Source organism: Columba livia, chromosome 7, assembly GCF_036013475.1.
Source record: "Columba livia isolate bColLiv1 breed racing homer chromosome 7, bColLiv1.pat.W.v2, whole genome shotgun sequence".
NCBI lineage: Eukaryota > Metazoa > Chordata > Aves > Columbiformes > Columbidae > Columba > Columba livia.
Window position 1 is genome coordinate 11620919 of NC_088608.1, and position 22562 is coordinate 11643480.

The window sequence follows — 22562 nt, forward strand, 5'->3', positions numbered from 1 at the left end:
CGACAGGCCTGTTCTAGATGACAAATGATTCTCTTGCATCTTTTACCCTGCTCAGCATTCTTGAGGCCATAGTTGGAAAACCACATCCAGTTTGGGATTACAATCCTTTAGGAGAATGTGGATGAATTGGAGATAGTCCAGTGGAGAAAATTACAAATTAGGAGAATCATAGAATCATTTTGGTTGGAAAATATTTTTAAGATCATCAAGTCCAACCGTTAACCTAGCGCTGCCAAATCCACCTCTAAACCATGTCCCTAAGAACCTCATCTATGCATCTTTTAAACACCTCTAAACTGTGAGAGTTTCACTAGTGTGATCTGGGAAGAAGTGTTGAAGTATTTGGTTTGTTTAGTCTAGAAGAAAGAAGATTTGTTAGAAACAGAAGTCTTCAAATACATTAAGGTTTGTAAGGACGGAAGGTGCTGATAAATCATTCTCCATAACTGCAAAGGGCTCTGTAAGGAGCTTGTGGAATTCCTAGTTTTTCTGAAAACATTTTATTTCTTTTATTCAGGGCTTTTCAGTCTGGAAGAGCATTGCAAAATCCTTTGCAAATATAGAAACAATAGCATAAAAAAATCTATATTAGGAGAATTTACAGGGAATAAAAAATATAAGATTAATATGAGACAGATGTAAAGATTTTACAAAGTTTCCAATTTAGGCTATGCAGAGCTTTGAGGCATTGATCTTCCCCCTTGTACAGGAGCCAGCTACACCCTCAACATTTCTGACAGATATTTAAACATGGGCTGTGTAGCCCTTGTTTAAAAACCTTGAAGGCTCGAAATCCTACAGTGTTCCTGGGCATCCTTTTCAACAGCTTGATTATTTTTTCTTGATGTTTCACTTGAGATTGCCTCAATTCAATTTTAAAAAACAGTGCTGCATGAGCTATTCACAGTAGACAGAGGACAGTTTCATTTTCCCCTCTTTACAGTTATCTTCTTGGTATTTGAAGACCATTACCATGTATCTGCTCGGCTCCAGTTCCCTCATCGAGTTTGTTCCGAAGTTGGTGCTTTACAGCCCCGTGGTTGTTCCTGTTCCCCTCTGAGCGCTTCCCATTTCATCGATAAGCAGCGGTGCTCACTCTGAACCCAGTAGACACTGGGCATTTTTGAGGTCTTACAAGCAGACGTGACACAGCCTAATGCTCCGTGGCTTCTGAAAAAAACCATTAGTTGTGTCATGAGATCTACTCAGCCGTGGAAAGTCCTGCTGTTGGATCTTAAGGCTGCCATAGAGCTATTATATTTATTTCACATTGGCTAGAATGACTGAGCATCTTAGCTTTGGGGAAGGTTTACTTCAGAAACAGGTACCTCCAAGTCCTTGTAATCAAATGTGAGCAGAGTGCCTAATGTGATTACTGAGCCCAGTTGTAGATGTCTGGCAGATTTCCTTTTATTTTTTCAGCTGTTGGAAAGGTTCAACATTAGGATGTTTAGGAACAGAAAGAGGAAACCCTGAAGATCTGCAATGCTGATTTCAGTCTGTCCATGCTTCTGTCATGAGTCTGAGTGCAACTAATGAAGCATTTAATTTGCAAGGAAATTGCGTATTACGTCGATGTTAGTTACAAAGTAAAAACCGAAATAAAATCAAAGAGGGATTATATATTTGTAGAAAATATGACTCCATACAGATGTTAAAAATGTGAGACAAAATTAGAAAAATGCATCCTGGCTATGGCCAGTTCAATAAAGAGCAAGCTCATCGTTCAGGTAGGCACTGCCTGATTCCTTGTGGTGCTGCTCAGAGCTCCGTGCAGTCTTCTACATGATATTTGATTGCTTGGTGTTTACTTTCTAATGAAACAGCACTCATCTACAAGCCCGGTCATTCAACCATAAAATACAATTCTTTGTCCTATTCACCCTGTCCTAAAGCAAACAATTTTCTGCATGTTGCATGACAAATACAGCTCACTTCCTCCCTTTGTCTCCAAGTTGCCCTTACAATACTTTTTCTTGTTACAAGGAAATCAGAATTGGGGAACAGGTGCATTAGAGGAGCAGACACTCTAGCTGATTCTGTGCCAACTCTACTCCTTAAACATCAAAAATTATTAAAAAATTAAAATAAAACTCAGTAGAGCAAGTTTTCCTCAGTCAATAGTGCAACCCCGTCGATGAGAAGTGGATTTGAGTCCATGAATGAGGCACCGAGGGTTCACCCTCCTTTTAAAGGTTTCATTTAACTAGAGGTCACCATTATCCTCTTTTCCAGCAATCATCTGCTACATCTGGTAATAGCAACACTGACGTCAGCTGGGCTGGACAGGGGCGCCCAGTGGAGAAGAATTTGACCCACTATTTTTTCATTGCTATTGCAGTGTGCAGAATCCCCTGAACTCGTAATCAGGCAGGGAGAAACCCTTGAGGAATCTTTCCTGCTGTAATCTCCGTGTCTTTCTACAGACCTGAGAGGAGATTGTTAGTCTAGTCTGAGTTTTATATAGCCAATTTGGTTTAGAAAGCTCACAAACAGCGGCGGGGGGGTTGGGGGGGCGGAATCCTGTCCTGTAGTTATCCTATATAATTGCTTTGATGCTTCTGTAAAGGTGATTTGCCTGATTCACATGTTCCTTGTTATCTCATATATAATAGATGAATGGGAGCCATATAAAAAGCACTGTATAGTGCTCAAATTGTCAGGTTTGTATCCTCATCTGAAAACTTAACTATTATTCTATTTGATCAAGATCTGCCATCAGCCTTGATTAAATTATTTAACAGAGGGAAAAGAGTCAGTGAGATGCAACAGCCAGTCTGATGTTGCTTTTGTGAAACAAGTAGAGTTTAATATTTACTTGGAATTCTTGCACTGATAATTTTTCCACCATCCAATACCCTTTTCTTGAATAAATCGTAGTCATATAGGAAAATGTGGTTTAGAGTGAAATAATACTAAAAAATGTTAGGCAGTTTCTGAGTGGGACTAAATTAAGCCTCCAGAAATAAAGATACCAATTTCCCTTTATTCACAGAAACATTTCCTCTGATGTTTGTGGCAGTGAAGCCAAGGTGGTCATCAGAGTTGGAGTTGAGGCCCTCACCAGAATGATTTCCAAAGCTTCCTAAAGGGGACAGGAAGCTTTAATGACAAAAGGATGCCGGTCAGCAGGTTTGGGTCTGGTTTTCAGAGGGAGTGAGCAGCTCCCACCAGTGCCAGTGGGTGATTTCAGTTAAGGCTTGGATTCAGCCTGTCTGCATCGGATTAGGAGGATATTTGACAGGAGTTTCTGTAGAATCTTGTTGTGTTGATCATCATTTGGAGTGTAGCGATGAAAGTGCAGAGATTAAGAAGCCATGAACCAATTCAGAGCATTTCTAGGACTAGCTATTTTTATGTATTTTTCTGTTTTGCAAGTTCTAGTAACGGTTCACAAGTGAGGTGCAGAACCACATACCGTTTTGCTTGAAAACATGAGCTTTGAGCTAAAGAAATTTGAATTCAGAGTACACAAAAAACTGGGAAGTGTGAGCAACCTGCACTTCTCAGAGGTGTGAGTTCAGAGCCAGAAGTGAATTAAAAGTAAGGGGGGAAAAAAACTATTTCAAAAGCAACTGCTTATGTTCCGTAGATGCGAATCTGATGGGCCAGATAAATTCATAAATTGGGCCAGGTCCAGTCTACCAGTGGGGGCTGCATATGAAATCATTTTGAGTAGAATGAAGTAGAGGGTTTTACCATCTGCGAGCAGTGCAGAAGAATGAAAGTCTATTTATCAAGTGGGGTGGGGTGCAGAAAGGGAGCACTTCAGCTTTCCTTTTTGGAGCTCATTAGCCTGTGTTCCAGCGATTGCAGACACACTCGTCATATAATCTGTTTCATTAAAGTGGTTTTCTGCCAGTTTGTTGTTCTGCACTTAGATGCTTGTTAAGTATCCTTTCTGTCAGGCTTAGCATTTTCCATGCCAGGTCTTTCTGGACTCTGGTATAGAAATTGTGTTATTTCTGGTTTGAGTACTTTGAAGTCCTTCAGTTTTGTTACTGCTTTTACACCTGACAGCATCTGTCTTAATAACCTTCCCTTGTTGACCACAGGGACAAAAGTAGAATGTATAACACTGCTGAAAACAGATGTGAATAATTAGTTTTGTGGTGAGGCCAAACCAGGTTTGTTTTTAACTGCATCCACTCTCAGCCTGTCATTCTCCTTTACTGTTTTCCATGGTCACTGTCTCTGTGAAGCACCTTTGCTTTGCGGGTTGACCGGGCCTCTTACAAAGCTCATTTTGTCCCTATTCTCCTTGGCCCTGAGTCTAAAGTTCTTTTGATTTCTGCTTTAACATCATGTAAGTCCCATTTCAACTTTGTTCTAGAGATAAAAAAAGGACAAGAAAAAACTAGTTTCTCTGTCATTTTTGCTCTTACAATCATTGCTGAAGTTGCCAGCAAAGTTTTTAAGGTGGAATCCATGCTTTCCAGCCACATTGCCATTAAGAAGGTCACACAGCTCATCAGCCCCTCTACTGTCTTATTTTTGGAGCTAAATGAAAAGTTAAAAGGATGTAAAGTCTATTCCACTTTTCTTTGCATATTCACAATATGTTAATAATTGCAGCTAATGTTCTCAAAGTTAGAATTATTATTTCTAATGGTTCTTGAAGCATTATGGTATAGCAGTCAGCTTGTCATGGTTTTGACAAACACTTTATCATTCTATTTAAGGAATCAGTTTTAATCTTCAAAGAAAAGGGCTTAGTTAATTTAGAAGTCAAGCAGAGAGATGGCAGTCATGTGAGCTTTTAGCACAATAGATATTCATAAAATATCCCCCATAAAATAATAAGCCTTAGGGACAGATACAGTAATGTAACACTCCTTCTTTTCCTCCTGCACATGTCTAGTCCCACTGAGGATTGTCATTAAAAGTAAGTGCTTGTAAATTCAGAGCCACCTGACCTGCCATTAAAAATACGGATTTTTGTTACGAATATCATGTAGAAAAGAAGAAATAGCAGGACCATTCTTTGCTAGGTACTATTGCCTTAAAGGGAGCTGATTCAGCTAAGTTTTGGTTAATATTCCTGAAGTCAGAGAGAACAGTCTTAGTCTCAGAGCAATTACTGAATGCTGTTATCTTTATGTTTGCAATCTGATGGCAGAATAATGCAGCCTCCTGGGGGAAGGGAAGAAACTCCAGTATCAGGGATATTTAAAATGAGACTGAATAAAAATTGCATGAGGTCCTATATGCAGCAGCCCATTAGTACTGCACTGCGATGAGATCTAACCCATGCCTTATGTTCCCTTCTAGAGAAAAGGAATTTTGGCCCTAACAGGGGGTACTTCATCATCAATGGTGACGGAGCTATTCTTGAACTCCTGTGATCCTCCTTTCTGTCTCATTCTTGTAGCCATCACAACTTCTGCCATTTTCATCCCCCTGCCAGTTCCCACTGTTTTCTTCATAGCACCCCAGAAAGCCATCAGCACTGCTTCAGTCTGCTGGGCACAAATCCATAGGCAGTCAAGAGGAGATTTATATACTTAACTCCAGGAACTGGCTGTTTCTCTTCTTACGCCCTTACTCCCCCTCACCTAAACAACAGGCACCTCATTTTTATCAGCTATTTTGTTTGGGCATTCAAATTTCTGTATATGTGTGTGTGGAAACACCAATGTTGACATATCTTTGTGCAGCTCAGAACCTGCTGTGTACCCAAACAGGCTGGCGCAGCCCTGGCAGCGAGCACAGGCAGCTGAGATCAGGGCTGCGGGGCAGCGGCTTTACAGACACGCTTGCAGCAGCAGCCCCCCTTATTTTACTTTCTGCTTGAGCTTGGAAGTTTGTCTACTAGGTCATGAGTGTGTTAGTCCTTTAGGAATGAAGACAAATCTATTCAGACCATATTTCCGCAGGACTGATTGTGCTTAGTGTTTATCCTGTGTGTAACACAGACCATTGCAATACATGCGAGCAGCCTGATGCCGAGCCAAAGGGCTTTAATTGGAGCAAAGCATCTGAGTCCTCAAGAAACTGAACTATTTGCCTGCTGCAGAGAAGAAATACGACCAATGTGTCATTAGTGCCTAAGCCTTGTGCGAGGGGACGGAAATAATTTAAGCGCAGATTTTTCAGTGGACCGGGCATGCCCGCAAAGTAGGAGGAGGTGAAAACACATTAACCAAAACCCAGGGGAAAATTTCCCTTGCAACCCAAAATGGGGCGGACAGCGTGACCCTGTGCACATGATCATCTCTATTTAAAAGGTTTCTTGGTGTGTGATTGAGACACGGGCTCTTTAGTGGATAGGGAAGAAAATCTCTGGCCTCAGCCATATCCTAGAGGTAGATTTGCTCTGTATCCTGGCAAAGTACTTCAGTGCAAATAAGAAGGATCTCCTGTTAAAAACAACCAGTTTTTAAGAAGCTGTGTTTGAGGGGTTTTTTCCAATAATAATCCTGCATATCTTCTCCATAACAATTCCATTTTTGGCAATTCTGCTTGAACAATCATTTGTATGAAATGAGAACATTTGAAGTGAATCATTTAATTTGCTTAACTTAAAGAGGTTCCTACTACATTTAATTTTAAGCTGATTCTCTCTAATTAAAGTTCAAGTCACTTTTAAATATTTAGCCTCGTTAAATGAAGATCCAGGAAAGAAAATGTAATAATCTGTTCCTTTTTTGCTTTACCTGAAATATGCCTTTTTTGAGTTTTTAATTTTGGAAAACCAATTTAATTTGAGCTACCAGCATGAATAATTTCCAGCGTTTTAAGCACAATTTAGTATTTTACATTGAAAAGCTAGAACAATTAGTTCTGTATTATTTTATAGACTTTCCTTATAACAGTTTCGCTAGGGGAGAGGAGCAAGGGAGAAACAAATTCCATGTTGATCAAGGGATCACCCATATAAATTAGCAGTTAAACATGCATTCTATGTGTTCTTCCACATTTGAAATATTAAGGAATTTTTGAAGGATATGCTTACCGAGGTTTTTTGATAACTTGATCTGGTTGGTTTGTATCCTCACACATGCACCTAGAAGGCAGGAGTATGATATCTGCATTTAGTTTCAGCCTTTCGGTAGAGTGAATGGTTACGCAGCTGCCTGTGAAAATCAGACCATTTTGGGGACTCAGTCATCCAGTCCCCATGTGGCTAAGCTTGGAAATGGGAACTTGATGTCTATCTAATAAGCAAGTACTGGCTCTTTTCTCGTTGCTTCTCTCCCCTCGTTTCTTGGCTGGTTGTTATTCGTGTTCGCTGATTATTTTATTTTTCAGCCTGATTTTGACTTCGGACAAATTAGTGAGCGTTTTGTCTTCATGATTAATCAGTGAGCTTTTGGTTTTGGCACTGTGTTGTAGCATTGCTTAGAGGATAAATAAATAAATCAATCAGATATTCCTAACAACTGTAAAATGATTAAACAAAGGGAAAGCAAAAGCCATACAACAAGATGTTGACTGATTGCTTCATCGCTCTTTAATGTGAAATCAAAAAGTACATGGGTTTTTTGGCTTGGATAATTGGGCATGCTGACTTTGAATCAACATTACTATGTCCTTATTCCCACTGAATCTCCTCCTGGTGGTTAGTACATGGGACTGAGAGACCTTAGCTGAATTTCTGATGGGTTGAGTTGGAGTTGCAGTTTCTATTTTGAAGTGTGGTTTTAGTCTGAAACGGAGTATGTACAAATGGAACTTGCTCTGTTAGTGAATCACAGTCATGTCCGTTGACCTGAGTAACAACACCACTTTTTCTCCCATGCAAAGCTGCTGACAGGGAGACTGTTTGCTTTACTTCTGCCTCTCGCTGTATTTCCACATCGCTAACTAGCTGTGAGGGCAAAATCTGTTCTCATTTAGTATCTGATCAGCGTTCTTGTTTCTGATGGTATTGGACAAGGCAAGTGCGGGGACACTTCTGCCCAAAGATTTTTCCTTTTTTACAGTCAGGACTGATCTCAGTTTGCTGCCTCCAGCCTGACAGTGGCTGCAGGTCCAGCAGCTGGAATATCCTCACGTGCTCTGAGCATTTTTGGCCTGAGATCTCTGGAAGGAAAACAAAAGGAATTCTTCCTATCTCCCAGCTACATTTGTCTTATGTTTTGGAACACAGGGTACAAACTCTGTGCTTGAGTATTTGACCCTGCTTGTCAAATATACAACTTTCCTTGACTTCAGTTAAATTTAAGCAAAGATGTCAGAGGACAGATCTTGTCTCAGCCCATGCAAAATGGCCATTTTGATGCAGTTTGGTCTATAAGGTATGTTCGTGCTAAACATATAAAACTATGCCTCTGCACGTAGGTTTCTCTGAGGTCTTCTATCCACTTGAACTATGGATGACTGGTAAATACCTACACTTGCTCAGTTCAGGTGGGCCTGAAGGAATTGTGAACATTTTGCCTTTTACAAAAATTATGAATAATTCCTGAAACCTTATTCAAGAAAACATGTTTTGTGTGTGCATGCAGTGAGAGGAGAAGGAAGGACACCCCTTGAGGTTCCTCCTGAAGACATTAAAATCGTAATGCATCCAGCTTCCTTAGCAAAGCCTTGACTTAAAGAATTGAAACCTAGTTGAATACTATAGATGCCACATCTTATCAATCTGGGTTTTGTTTCAAGTAAAATATACCCTCGGTTGTAAGAGCAGCATAATTTCCATTCTATCATTTGTAATGGTGACTGACAAACAGAAGACACCTAAAATAAAGAGAGCCAGCAGTCAGCTGAAGCATTTCCCTTATCTTCACATCCATAAATTTATATCTGAAAGCATGTGTTTTTCTAAAACTGCTCTGTCTGCCTGGTGACACAGCAGCACAACATATTGCCTTGGGTCACTGCGGTTCTCCCTCCACACCTGACAAATGAGCGCCCTGAAAACTCCTCTCGAAATGCCGTTCTCAGGACACTTTGTGTTCTCAAGGTCAGCCTGTTTCCTAACCCTTGTGTCCTTTTCCTTTCTTTCAGGGTTTTGAGGACCCCAAGGACAAGTAAGCAAATTTACTTCTCTCGTACACTGTTATGTTTGCAGATTTGGGATTTTTTTTCTTGTATTAAAAAATGACAAAACTTAATGCCCAGCAGCCAAGAATAATCCCTGGACTCTCTGGAGGTTTCTCCTGGAGGGACAGCCAGTCGAGGGCATGGGATTGACTGATGTGCATTCAGAACTGCTGCTGTCCTCAAAACATTTATTCGTTTGTGTGGTTCTAACTTGCCTTTGCAATTAAAATGCTTTTGCTTCTCTCCCCCTTGCTCTCAGTATTCTTTGCTAAATAGCTTTGAAAATATCCTGAGACCAAAATCTTCCTGTAAAGTATGTCTAAGTGCTGGACATCTCAGATAAGAAAAATTTATGTATGTATTGAAATACATAGATTATTTCTTGAGTTTGTTGGTGTATATTTTATATTACTCATTATTACATATTACTTATTTCTATATGTAAAAGTGAATTCAGAAATGACAGCTTATTTGAAAAAGTAAATTCAAACTTGCATGCTCTGAAATACAGCTACATTAAAGCAGCATTTTTTTTTAATCCAGAACTTTTTAAAGTAATTTGTTAAAATGACAATTTAGCAAGAATGGTATTTTGAAAAATTGCTTTTGGAGGAAAAAACCAACTGTGTTCACCTTTTAAATTCTACAGCTGGAAATAACAAAAGCATTTCCTGTACTGAAGGTGTTTATAATAATTTCACAATTGGTGCTACTGAATGGCATTAAATGAAAGGTTGCTCAGCATGAGATAAGTGACCGCAGAGGAGACTGATGGCTAAAATATGTTGCTGTTCCTCCTTATCATGCTTCTCAGGCTGTTGGTCAGGACTAAGCAGAGCTCTGTCAGCTAGGGCAGCTAAATGCTTCTGTGGGCCCTGAGCATCCAGCTTTGGGAAAATTCATGTTACGGTGGCTGAGCATTGACAGGGACTCCCTAAAAGTAATGGGATGCAATAAGTTTGAACATGGCAATGTTAGGAATCATTCTCTCCTTCCCTTGCCCTTCACTGCAAACCCAGTTTCCATAACATTATCCCTCTGCACTCTGGGATGTTTCAATGGTGGTACATGGTGTCCAGGGCAATCACCATGATTTCTTTTTGCATCCATGGCTGCAGGGAGCTGGGCTGATATTAGATATACTTTGGACAGAAAAGGCCTTAACAGATTACAAAAAAAAAATCCTTAGGAATACTGGAATTTTAAGTATCTCATGAAACAGGATCTCTCCTTATAGTTTGTCCAACAGAACATAGATTTATCTGTCTCGTTGTTGGTCCACAAGCGTTATTCCTGTGCAATTTGGCCTGGCTGAACCTGCTTTAGCAGGTGGGTTGGGCTAGATGATCTCCAGAGGTCTCTTCCGACCTCAACCATTCTGTGATTCTGTGAAGACTCACCTAGCTGGTGAGGAACAGCATCTCCACTGTTGCTCCAAGGACTGTAATCTCTCTCCTTCAGTTTAAAAAGGCTACTTGCACTGTTATGGCCAATAGGCTAAGTGCTGGCAAGGATTATGGTGTATTTACCAGTGCTAATTCAGTTTGACTTCATGTTATTATACAGATTGCAGAACTTTTCTGTTTATCTTCATCACCAAGAGAAGCTACTATTTGCCTCAGATTCTCTTGATCCAGAAATCTTTTTAATTCAGGGACAAAGATTTAGCAAAAAAAATCTCTAGCAGAAAACATTCACGGTGACATTGGTTAAAATCAGGTACTAAAACCATGTCAAGCGTTAAATCCAATGCCTTCACGTGCAGAAAAACTGAGCATCAGTGCTCTGACAGTGAAGGAAGACGTAGGCACCACGCAGCTCTGAAAACAGGACCCGACACTTACTTGCCTAAATGTAGATTTAGTTACTGAATCTAGGCATGAAGCATTTAAAATCATGGCATACGTGTAGCTTTGGCAGTGGTCACACTCTTCATTTGCAGAAAGTAATTAAATCAGCAGAACAGTTTTGCATTACTCTGTAGCCAGCATCTCCGGGTTAATCGCTGGCCTTCACATTTCCAAGCTGAATGCAAAAGTTGCTCCAAGCTCTGTTGGTGCTGTTCCTGGCCCTTGCAACAATCTTTTATTGGCTACATTTGGAGAAATTTCAGCTTTGCTTTTAAGAGGTGTTTCTGGAAGTTTCATGTCAGCCTGAAATCCATGTGTTCCGCACACACACACACTTCCAATATATCAATAGATATTTCCCCATGTGAATTTCATTAGTCTATGGCAGTACCTCAGCCCTGACTTACAGACACTGCCTCCAGGGCACTCCTTGGCATGGGGCAATTTTGTATTTCAAGTCAAAATTACATTTATGCAAATGTACCCAAACTGGCTGTACAGTAATTTAGTTTGGGTACAACTGGTTGCGAAAGTCACCTGAGGTGTTATGCAAGGTGACCAAGCTTCCCTGCAGTCTACATGAATGCAGCTGCCTCGCTTCAAATATCCCAGCAGAGTAATTTAAAACCTGCAGGGATATTTCTACACCATCTGCAATCACACAAGTTGTTGTAGTATTAGAGATACCCTCAACAGGATAATGACCTGATACAAAACTGGAGGCAGCCAAGGCCAAAGCCTGACAGACAGTTTCTTCTTCTCTTCGCATCTTCTGGAGTGACGCTTTTCAACTGGAACTTGAAATGTTACTGAGGTTCGCCAAGATGCTGAGCAGACTCTTTCGCTCTGGTTGTAGGGGAAAACGTATTGCATCTCTTGTTCGTGGTATGAAATGACTAAACGTGAATGACCCAAATGTGTAAATAACTCACAGGATCTTGGAAGACATTCTGTAAATACGAAGCCTAATGATTTCCTTGCTCATTTTTATGAGTCCAAAAGACATTGTGAGGACTGGATAAAAATAAGCAGCATCGTCTTGAATACCCAAGCAGATGTTTTTTCTCTAAGGAAGCATGTAGAAGTAAATTGAATATCCTGTTCTTCTACGGACAAAACCACTTTTAATTTCAAAGTGGAATATATGAAGCTCAAGGAATTAAATAACTCTAGAGTCCAAAAAAAACCTCTTTTCCCGAACCCCACTGAAACATTAAGATAGGCTAAAAACAGGTAAGACCTTGAGACAAACTAGGTGTGCAATTGCCATACAATCACTAAATATCTGCCGCTGGTGTGTGTCGTCACGACCAAGTTGAAATGTGGACACATTCAGCTCGCTGGCTGGGGCAAGGGGAGGTGGAATGGAAACAAGCAGATGGACCTGATTTATTTTTCTCTTGGCAGGAGGTACATGGTACAGTCAGGGTACAGAGTGCTTCTGAAAATCTGGTTGAGTTTAACAAAAAGCTTTGGGAGACCTTTTCTTTTAAAAAGAGGCTTTAAACTTTTAAAACAGAGTCATGTTCTGGTTTGCAAGCTACTTTGAGTGATCTCCAGTTCCAGCGCAGTTGTACGTGTAGGGACCTGCTGGCTGCAACACGGTATTTGTGCAATATGCACTGTTATGCAGTACAAATGCACAAATAATATTGAGAAAATGAAGCAGTGTAGCTTTCCATTGTGCTTGTCAGACTTCAGGACTTTTTTCTTCAGAGTGCCTAAGGTGAAAGCCACACAACATGAGCTGTAAGTTGCTGTGCCATCACGGGGTTTGCACACAGATATAGTTGTCCACTGGAAGATGCCCCAGTGCAAGTGGGGGGCATATTTCAATAGATAACTATTGACATATCCTGCAGATAACTTTGGCAATCATGCAGGCAGAGCAGAAGAACAGCACTTCAGGATTAGCTTTTAATTTCTGCCTATAGCTAGTTTTAAGGCAGCCCATGAAACTGACTGCATCAAGGCATTAAAATCCTGTTAGATTTTTAAAATAACTAGGGAGTTTGGGAAGGTGCTTCAGGTTTCCTGATCCTCAGTGCACCATGCCTCCGGGCAATTAGGTTTTCAGTGTTATTTTTTTTCAACAGTTTTTGAAAATCAACCTAATTTTTCTGAAGCTGTAGCTGAGCATCAGAAACACGCTGATACTGAAGATTGTAAGCAATTTAAAAATCTCTTTCCACATATTTAGAAAGCAGAATTTAATTTGTATTTTTTTCTTTTGCTACCTTTTTCTTCTGTAGCCTTTGCTTGAGATAAGTAAATATCTTGTGATCAGAAAATCTTGTTTTGTTTATGCTCTATACTCATAAATAACTGCACAAAGGGGAGGCACTGGGGAGTCAGGCCACATCTTTTTTCCCACGTTTGTTCTGTAAACAATTTTTTCACAAAAATGGAGAATTGTTCAGCTTCAGAAATTTTCACAGAAATACTTACAGATTTTATTATTGGGAAGCAAGAAATATGGCTGGTTACGTAAATCATTTTGCCAGTTCGGGCACTAACAGCTATGACGGCACAGCCGGTGCAGGGAGAATAAGCCAGGGGACTTGTGGAAGGAGACTGCTGACCAGTTTTAGAGAATGAAGGACAGTAAAGAGACTGCAAGGCAAAAAAACAGATGGATGTAGGACAGAAAAAGGGCAAGTAAATCAAATCATTTCACTGGTAGACTCAGGACTGGCAATGAACTCTAGAGCTGATATCATTTTCCTCTCAGCTCATAATCCATTTTCTAACTTGAAGCTGTCATAAGCAAAATGCCATTAACCTCCAGCTCGTTATATAGTGAAATGATAACATATAGTGAAGAGGGGAAAATTATCTTGTCCTCTTATGCTCCCTTTTCCTGACATCCTCAGGAATACACAGGAAAGCATGAACCCAGAAGATGAAGTGGATGAGTTTCTGGGCCGTGCCATCGATGCCAGAAGTATTGATCGGTTACGCTCTGAGCATGTGCGCAAGTTCCTCTTAACATTCAGGGAGCCTGACTTGGAGAAAAAGGTAATGTTGTCTAAAAATCATTGCAACGTGTCAGTCAGGCTTGTTGTGAGTTTTAATTTTCATGTATAAGGTCAAGCTTTTATATCTATAGGTAAAGCTATATAGGTGTTGGAGGTGCAGTTGTGGTCTTTAAAAACAAAGTGGCTCTTCACAGCAACCTTAATATACGTCTCCATAGAGAGTCGCAGTCATCTGAAGGGAGCACTGGGAAGGAAAACCAAGCTATTCCTGTCAGAAACACATGAATTTGCAATGGTGAGCTGCAAAGGAACACAGAATAAACCAGATCTCTTTCTCTGACCTTGAGGCATCCAAACTGAGGTTGCAGTCACCCCTTATCACCCTCAAATCACTGGAGAAACCCACTTAAGCCTGCCTGAGCTCCAGATCTCCTCTGGATGGGCTTTTCCCTGCCCTTTTTTCTCCCATGGACACCAGGTACCACTAGGTTCATTGGGATGCAATTTGTACTCTGAATCATTCTGGGGAGCCCATTTTAAGCAACAAGTAGAGTTCTCTATCTCACAAATGTGAGAAAGGGGAGTAACAGACCCAGAGGTCCCAAATAGCTGATTGCTTCCTGATTTTGTTTCGGATATCATTGTTATGAGGCAAAGATCATTTCAATTTCTAGATTTCAATTTCAGCTCTAGATGGCTGCAAAAATAAATTCAATTAAGTCCATAGCTACCCAGATGCTATTATTACAGGTGCTATATAAACTGCTGGTTTTAATTGTCCAAAGAAGGTCAAAGTCATCTTTTTGATTTATTTTTTTTTTTAATTCAAACACAGATCCTTGGGATACCTGAGTGGTCTTCAGGCTAAACTCATTATTCAATGGAAAAAGCTTCAGCAATAAGTTTGCACTAATTATTTTATCATTTTATTTAGAACCACTTTTTCAGTGATAGGAATTAAAACCTATTGCGAAAGCAGACCTTTACAGGATTTACGGCTATTCAGTGAATCGGTGTGGGACTGGATAAAAGCTCAAGCATGTAATTTCCCCCCACTCCTTCCCTTCAGTTTTTTAGCTGAACACTGCTAGGGAAATTAGCAGTTCACCTGTTCTGAGCACCTTTTATTTTGTGGTTCAAATGCTGAGATTGTCTGTACTGAAAACTGCTTCAAGCTAAATAAAGCATCTTTGGGAATCGACTGCAGCTCCTGTGTGACCAATATGTTGACAAGTAGTTGGAAGTAGTGACTGTGTGAAAACCACAGCATCCTCGTGCTATCATTAGAGCGAGCCAAGCTGTCTGCACAAAAATACAAGGTTTTCTCATTAGCAACATTAATCACTGTTCTAGGAAACTTCCCATGGAAGAACTTTAGGTCTGACAATAGTGACCTAGAATCCTGGTCACAGTTAATCCATTTCTGTTCCTCTCGTGCAATGGGCAGATGGCGAATCCTCTCTCCACCCAGCTGTGGAGGTTTGTTCCCTGGCCTTTGGGTCTGTTGATGCCCTTACAGCTTGCCCAGGGGCAAGGGGAGGTTGTAATGTTAGTTGTTTCCTACCGGCACTGCTTTCCAAGGACCTAAACAGATGGCAAGCAAGAAGGTTTTATGGAGAGAAGGCAGCCAGTCAGATTTCCCACTAACATAACCCTGTTTCCATTTTTTGCAGTACTCCAAGCAGGTGGATGACAGGTTCGGAGCCTACGTGGCTTGTGCCTCCCTAGTCTTCCTCTTCATCTGCTTTGTTCAAATCATAATTGTGCCACAGTGAGTACCTTTTCATCCCTTTGCTCCCATCTACTCCCCTCCTCTATTCTGGCCTACTTCTCTTTGGCGTTTTTTTGAAAATTCAGAGCACTGAGGGGAAGAGAAAAAATCCTTAAATAATTCATGCTCAAGTGATGCATGGTGTTCATTGTTTTCACTCATTTCTCGTGCAGATTAAAACCTCCTCACTGGCACGTGAGGATTTATATTTTCCCAGCGTGATTTCTCTTACCATTTACCCTCATCTTAGGAAATTCAGTTCAGCACATCTATAAGCCTTTGGAAAACAAATACCACTAAGCATGAGGGATTGCCTACTAAGGCATAGTACCTACTCACAACATGAGGCCAGGCTGTCCTGTTATCTGAATGCAGTGGGACAGGGAGGTGAAAAACTTGTCACAGCCCCTTTGCTCAGAGCACTGAGGTCTCAGGGTCTGCTTCACAGGTGAGGCATCACCTCTCATGCATTTATTCTTCTGGACTCAGAGTAACAGGGCAAGAAGAAAAGTATAGAAGGAGTTGGACTATATGTGCCTGTGCTTTGAGTAGCTTACTCTGGGTTTAGGGGTTGCAGTCATTTCTTTCCTCAAGCAAGAGTGGCATAAGGGCTGTGGGTCACAGTGCTCTTGGACCACTGCAGTGAAATGCTTTGTCCGGAAGGCAAAGTATAACCCACTGGATCTTTTCCAGCAGTGAGCTCTGCAGACATATTTCTTCTCAAAGAGTTCATAAAAAAGTCCCTTGAAATTAAAGCGTGATGGTATTTCCTGTGCCTTGGTTTAGTAGCAATAATATATCATTCACTGAGCACTGCTGTGTTGGAAATAAATTTGGAGTTAGTCATTTTTTATCTGAAGAACAAGATCACAGAAGTTCTGAAAATGCTTCAAATTAATCTTCATTACAAGAAGACAAAAAATGGTTTAAAGAGATCTTCAGTACTATTACATGCCACTACAACTGCTTTATACTTCTGTTCGCACCACAGATCTTCAGAGTAGAGATTGGTTTGTACCGTTCAGATCAGATACTTGGAAGGTCACAGAAACAACACATAGTCTGATGTTTGAGGTCATTTACTCTCCCAGGCAGGAGGACATTCTCTTCTGCTCACAGAACGACAGAATCAGCAAAATCACATCAGTACAGATGCACTGTGTAAACAGATCCGCTTTGGGAAACTGGAAGCGAAGCTGAAAGGGGCTCAAAATTGGAACTAGAACAATTAACACATTGTTAATTATGTCCAGAAATATTCTTTGAAAGTAATTGATTTAGAAAGGGCTTATACTTTGGATATTACTGCTGTGACTTCACACCTGCAGAGGCCCTATAGCAGCCTTTGTGTTGCTCATCAAACTCCCTAAGCAGCCACTAAGCTGTCTGCATAAAACCCAGTTTAACATTTTAATGACAACCTGATTTCTGATCTGTGGCAACCATATGGCTGTCTCCTTTGTATTACACAGGAGCCAATCCCTTATGGCAGCCTGGTGTAAATGCCATGCTGCTCAGTCTCCTTCCACACTGCCCATAGAAGTGTCCTTAGGCAGCTTGGCCTGTCTGAATGGTTTGGTTCCAGAGTAAATAAAATTCTATGTTTTTACTGCAGGTCAAATACACTTTCCTTCACCTTTTGGTTTGTTTTTCCTTATATTTCAATTGGATAGTTTTGGTCTTTTATTGAAGGTGGTAACAGTTAAGCAGCAGCTGAAACCACAGGGGTGTATGTGTCACCATTAGAGCTTCATGAAAGACACAACATGGAATTTGAATCTGAAACTAGAGGCAAAATGGCAGTGATAATTTATGATGATAAAGAGGAATAGCTTTAATGAATTTCACAAAGGTTCAAACGGTGAATTAGCAAGTACAATTATCTTAGCAGTTATGAGAGAACACAGAGACCAGCTGGCTTTGGTGTGGTTGGCCTTAATGTCACGTTGAAAGAATATTTCCTTTAAATTATGAACAAGGCTGACTCCTGGGAGGGGGCCTGTCTTGTCACACTGCGGCCAATCACTGGGAAATTGTTGTTGAATATCTTCATGATCAAAACAGATGAAAATGCCTAGTACAAAGTTGGCCCTGGGGTCCTGTTTGTACTTCAAAGGTGGGAGGAACAGGAACCTCTCAAGCTGACCAAGCTAAGACTGTTTTCCCTGACTATCCTCGTGCTGGGGTTGCTCCCATCCCAGTCACAAGACGGAGCATGGAGGATGGTGCAGCGCAGACATTCCCCATGCACGACAAGGACGGGCAGCTCTTCCCATTGAGGCTGTTCCCACTCAGCTGCGTTGTGGCTCTCAGCACCATTTCCCTCCCAGGGGTCTCCTGCCCACAGCCAAACAGGAGCCAAACCCCATAACAAATTGTTCTATCAGCTCCTCTAGTGCATGAAATATTTCTCAGTCCCTCTGCTGTCACTCTGACAGGAAGGTGACTGCAATAAAAGATGCAGTATTCTCTGCTTTGCAGCCTTTATGAGTAATTTGAAATAGGACAGAGTATCTTGGTATTCAAGGCACCTCATATCTCCTACTGCTATTCTAATTGGAAAGCCCGTGCAGTGTGTCACAGCTTGTACTAATGTTGTGTTCTGGAGACCAGAGCTGTTGCTACTCTATATGGTGTGCATTTAAAAATATAAAATCTCCTTGATTTCAGCTCTACATTTATGCTGGCTTTTTACCTGACCTGTTTCCTGATCCTGACCACAGTGGTGTTTGTTTCGGTCATTTACTCCTGTGTAAAGGTGAGTACTGTGGTTTCTTTGTAGAGTCCTTTGCCTAAGATAAGTGGATCAGCAATCTGTTTCTTCAGCTAACAGAGCATGTTTTGTCAGCCATCCTTTCCACACTACGTGATAAGGGTTACAGAAAAAGCCTTTGATAAAACCGAATGAACTGCAAACAGATGTTAGGGTTGGCATCTCTTTAACTCAGCGAGAAGTAATCACTCTGTGGATCTGCATGTCTATTAGGTCCCCTGCAGGCACTTTCATATTGATATAAAAAGAATACATTTTCCAACGTGGAACAAAACACTGACCATTCGTTTCCTCCCTGTAAACTTCCTGCGGAGTAGCCTGTGTGCTGGCCCCTGCTGCATATGCATGTTTGGATAGGCAGATAATCAAAAGCAGAATATCATCAAGGAAAAATGTCCTGAAGGGAAGTAAAAGCCATAAACATATAGAAGTTTATCAGCCTTTCTCAGATGAGTGGAGAGAGCTTCCAGCATTTGGTGGGCTTTTTCTTGTAACTGGTTTTGATCAGCAAAGAAATACTTTGTGTGAAATCTGAAAACACATTAATTCTTCCTGGCAGTCTGTGGTAAATTGGCATTCAGCACTTTGGGAAGAGTGTTATGCTCATCTTTTTCACTTAATGCTATTCCTATTAAAATGTTGATGCTAGTTGATTTTATTTGCAGTTTTGGGGATCCTTCCAGTCTAGCAGTGTCTGAACATGGACAATGTTCAGATTCAGGCTCCTTTGCCCAAGCTCAGTTTTGTTCCTCAGAGCCTGGAATAAAATAGCTCAGTAGCATTGTGTTTCCTGCAGAAGAAACAGTGGGGTAATGGATTATGTCAGGCAGATGATCTGCCTCACTTTAATTATCTTCTCAGTGCCATTTTCAACAGTTGAATGTGGGTGATCTTGACAGACTTGCACCTTTCATGCATTTTTGATTTTTGAAAGTTAGATTTGGAGAGTTAAGCTTTGTCTTCTTGTTTAATAAGAGCTACAAACTGTTCCTAGTGAAAGAAGCTTCAGGTTATATCTTCAGGTTATATTTGAACTTAACTCACTCATGGGGCTTCCCTGGGGCTTATGACAATTTTAAAGGGAGCCTGGTTTGTAAGTGCAGCATCCCATTGGTCCTGCTTGTTTACCAGCAATGAGAATTACAAGTCAGAAATAACAATGCTAATAGGAAGGCTTGAGTCCATTGAGCTGGGAAAGGGCACCCAAAGATGCCTGGTTATACTTGGTGTGTCCTTTGCCTGTGAGGGTGCTACTGAGTGTCGCTAGTTTGTAACCTGGTATCGGCAGTTAATATGATTAGCAGTTAATTAACAACCAATGTGGAAAGCTTTTGGTAACAGCCTCAAAGGACTTGGAAACAGAGCTGTACTGGAGCCACTAATGCTGCGGTGCCACAGTCAGGGAACGTCCCAGTGCACTGCCCAGCCACACAGAGCCACACCAGCACACCAGCTCTACTGGTGCTGTGCGAATGCTGGGGCAAGAGCCAAGGCAGAGCCACACCTCTGCAACCAGACCCATCCCGGGGCGCACAGCTGCTGGTCACCCCCTGGCTTTAATGGGCTCAGCTTGCTGCCACGTGCTGACAGCAGCACTCATTTCTCCTGACATCATTCAGAGGGTTTGGGTTTGGCTTTTTGGTTTGTTTAATATTATTACTGATCTGAATTAACGATTAATTTAAAAGTCACACAGGATTTTTCAGCCCACGTGACCCTGGCAGAATGCTCAGTCTTGCTTTCATTGCCTTGAACTTCCAAGTCCCTGTAGAAGAGGTCTGCTCAGTGCTGCCTGCAACTGGTTTTATGCCAGGTTTGCCTCAGTACACAGGCCCTGGGAACACAAGACATCTGAGAGAATTCAGACTAACATTAGAGTTTAATAGGATTTGTTGAAGCTCCTGGTATTTCCAAGAGTGAGTTTTCAGCATGTTGGCCCAGACCCACCAGGTGCTTGTGTATAACATCCAGCGTGGTCAGTGCCTTCTGTGCACAGATTGCAAATATTGAAAATATCATGCCTTCTAGCTCCAGTACCTTTTTGGTTACCCCTTTTTTAGTGCTCCAAATTAGCCTCTGCTGACAACGTCTGAATACAAGATGACTTGCTTGGGGGACAGGTACTTCTAGCTTGTCAGCTACCTGTCTGATGGCAACAGCTCCCAGTAGCTGCAGCCGGCTTCTGTTGTTAAAGATTTTGATCTTTCAGGTCAGAGATTTTAAGCAATGGGTTGACACAGCCCTTGGTTAAGGGTGTTACTTTATATCTGTAGTCCACATTGCTCCAGAAAGCATTCTTACATATATGCACAAGGAAGGCACTTCTACAGATCCTACAGATGAAATTTTAAGACACGGGGATGTCAGCATCATTTGTTTTGTTTCACACTCAGATGTGGGATAGGAGAACATGTGTTTTACATACCAATGGTTCATTCCACACAAAGTTGGAAAGCAGATGTCCACCCCAGGGTATCAGCATAAGCATAACTTTTGCCTGTTTGCTGTGCTGTTACAGGATAAGTGGCTCTTTTTTCTTCCTCTTTCCAGCTTTCATGTGAGATTTTCCTTCCCTGTTTTGGCCTCTCCAGCTCTGGCTTTGACAGTGGTCAGCAGCCTCTTTCTGGACAGCTTGATCGTGTTTTATTTTCTTTTGCTGTCATGATTATCTTCCACTATAAAATTCTCCACAGACTAGAAGTTGATCCTGGAACTTCCAATGCAGCCAGCTTGGCTTTCCAAGTTTCTTCAGCTATAATAAACAAGAGAGTTCCAGTTCTTCACTTTGATGCTTCATGAAGACTTGGCCACCATGAGATGGTTTCCCTTCCCAGTAGATTCTAAGGTCGTGGGAACTGGGGTCCCTTTGCAAATACTCCACTGACAGACATCTGTTTTGCTACTAACTTATCAAGTTTGTGTTTCTTCTTAAAATGCTTAACTTCTGGTATCTACGCTGCTGTGTGGAATTCAACTTCTTGCATGTTTGTGGGAGCACATTATGAGAGAAATTTCAAATTATCCTTTATGAGAAAAGTTTTTTCTGTAGCTTTACATAGGTGCAGCTTGCCTACCTTTTTAGTTGCCTACCAAATCTAGTTTAGATGCTCCTTAAGTGGTTTATTGTTGTTGTTTTCTTCTCGAGTAGGGAAAAAAATACCCCTGAAAACTGTACTTTTTTAATAGACTAATAAATCACTGTGAAATAAGTACCTAAATGGACTTGCAGTATCAGGTTGCCTGGAGATGTTGTCTTTTACTCCAGAAGCATCTTAATGTACTTCAAAATGCCTCAAAGGCTTTTATTACAGATTGAAAAAATCTGAACTTAAAGACCCCATAGTTGTTGGTTGGGTTTTTTTGTTTTGTTTTTGGCCTGGGTTTTTTTGGGTTGTTTTTTGTTTGTTTGTTTGTTTGCTTTGTCTCACAACACAACAGCAATTATCTAAGCAGTTTTCCATGTTAATATATGTTAATGATACAGTAAGGAGAAATATGCCTCTTCTGTCTATGATGAGCTGTTATTGCAAAGTGAAGGTTTTATTTAATGTATTTTTGTCATGCAAATAACTGGAGATTGTGGATTATTTTCAATGTAACACTAGTACTTGTTGGACAGGTTTTTAAATCCAGACTCCTACCTGTACAGCAGTGCCCTACCTTCCCCTTCCATACCCATTGGTACCTGCATGCTATCAGGGCCTCTCTCTTCTGGGAGATAATACTTCCAGCAGGATTTATGCATCTCAATTCAGGATGAGCTGGAATCAATGGGACAATCCAATTCCCTTTTACCCACTGTGGTTATTTTTCTTCACACGTGTACTTTAAGAGGGCTAATTAGTGACTTTAAGCTTGTGTGGCAAGCCAAACATGATCTCGGCTGCCCAAGTGGACCACGTTCTTTCTTTCAGCCCCTGTTCTCAGAGGTGCACACACGGGCTTAGAGTTGTCATCACATCAGCCCTTCCCTTGTCCTGTTCTTCACTCAGACAAGATTTGAGTCTTGTCAAGAGGAGGAAAATGGTGTTGGACAGTACAAACCAATGGGCTAACCAGCAACAGTGTGCAGGTTTTCAGTGTGCTGTAACGTCCTGATGTTTTGTTTCTTTTACTAGGATAGAAGGGATTTTATTTTATTGGAGAATGGCAGAAGAATTCATTTTTTTTTCTTTTTTTTTTTTTTTCTGTTATAGCCCTGG

The 22562-nt window shown here is 41.0% G+C and overlaps 1 protein-coding gene across 3 annotated transcripts in view; it reads left to right on the plus strand.

Annotated features, from left to right (window-relative positions):
* The window catches only part of ADCY5 (adenylate cyclase 5), a 209893-nt gene that overhangs the window by 169131 nt on the left and 18200 nt on the right, over positions 1-22562 (plus strand). For all 3 annotated transcript variants that reach the window (XM_021300981.2, XM_005512322.4, XM_021300982.2), the window contains 4 exons: positions 8953-8975; positions 13712-13856; positions 15490-15587; positions 18258-18345. In XM_021300981.2, the coding sequence (XP_021156656.2) occupies positions 8953-8975; positions 13712-13856; positions 15490-15587; positions 18258-18345 (354 nt within the window). The remainder of the gene's footprint in view (positions 1-8952; positions 8976-13711; positions 13857-15489; positions 15588-18257; positions 18346-22562) is intronic.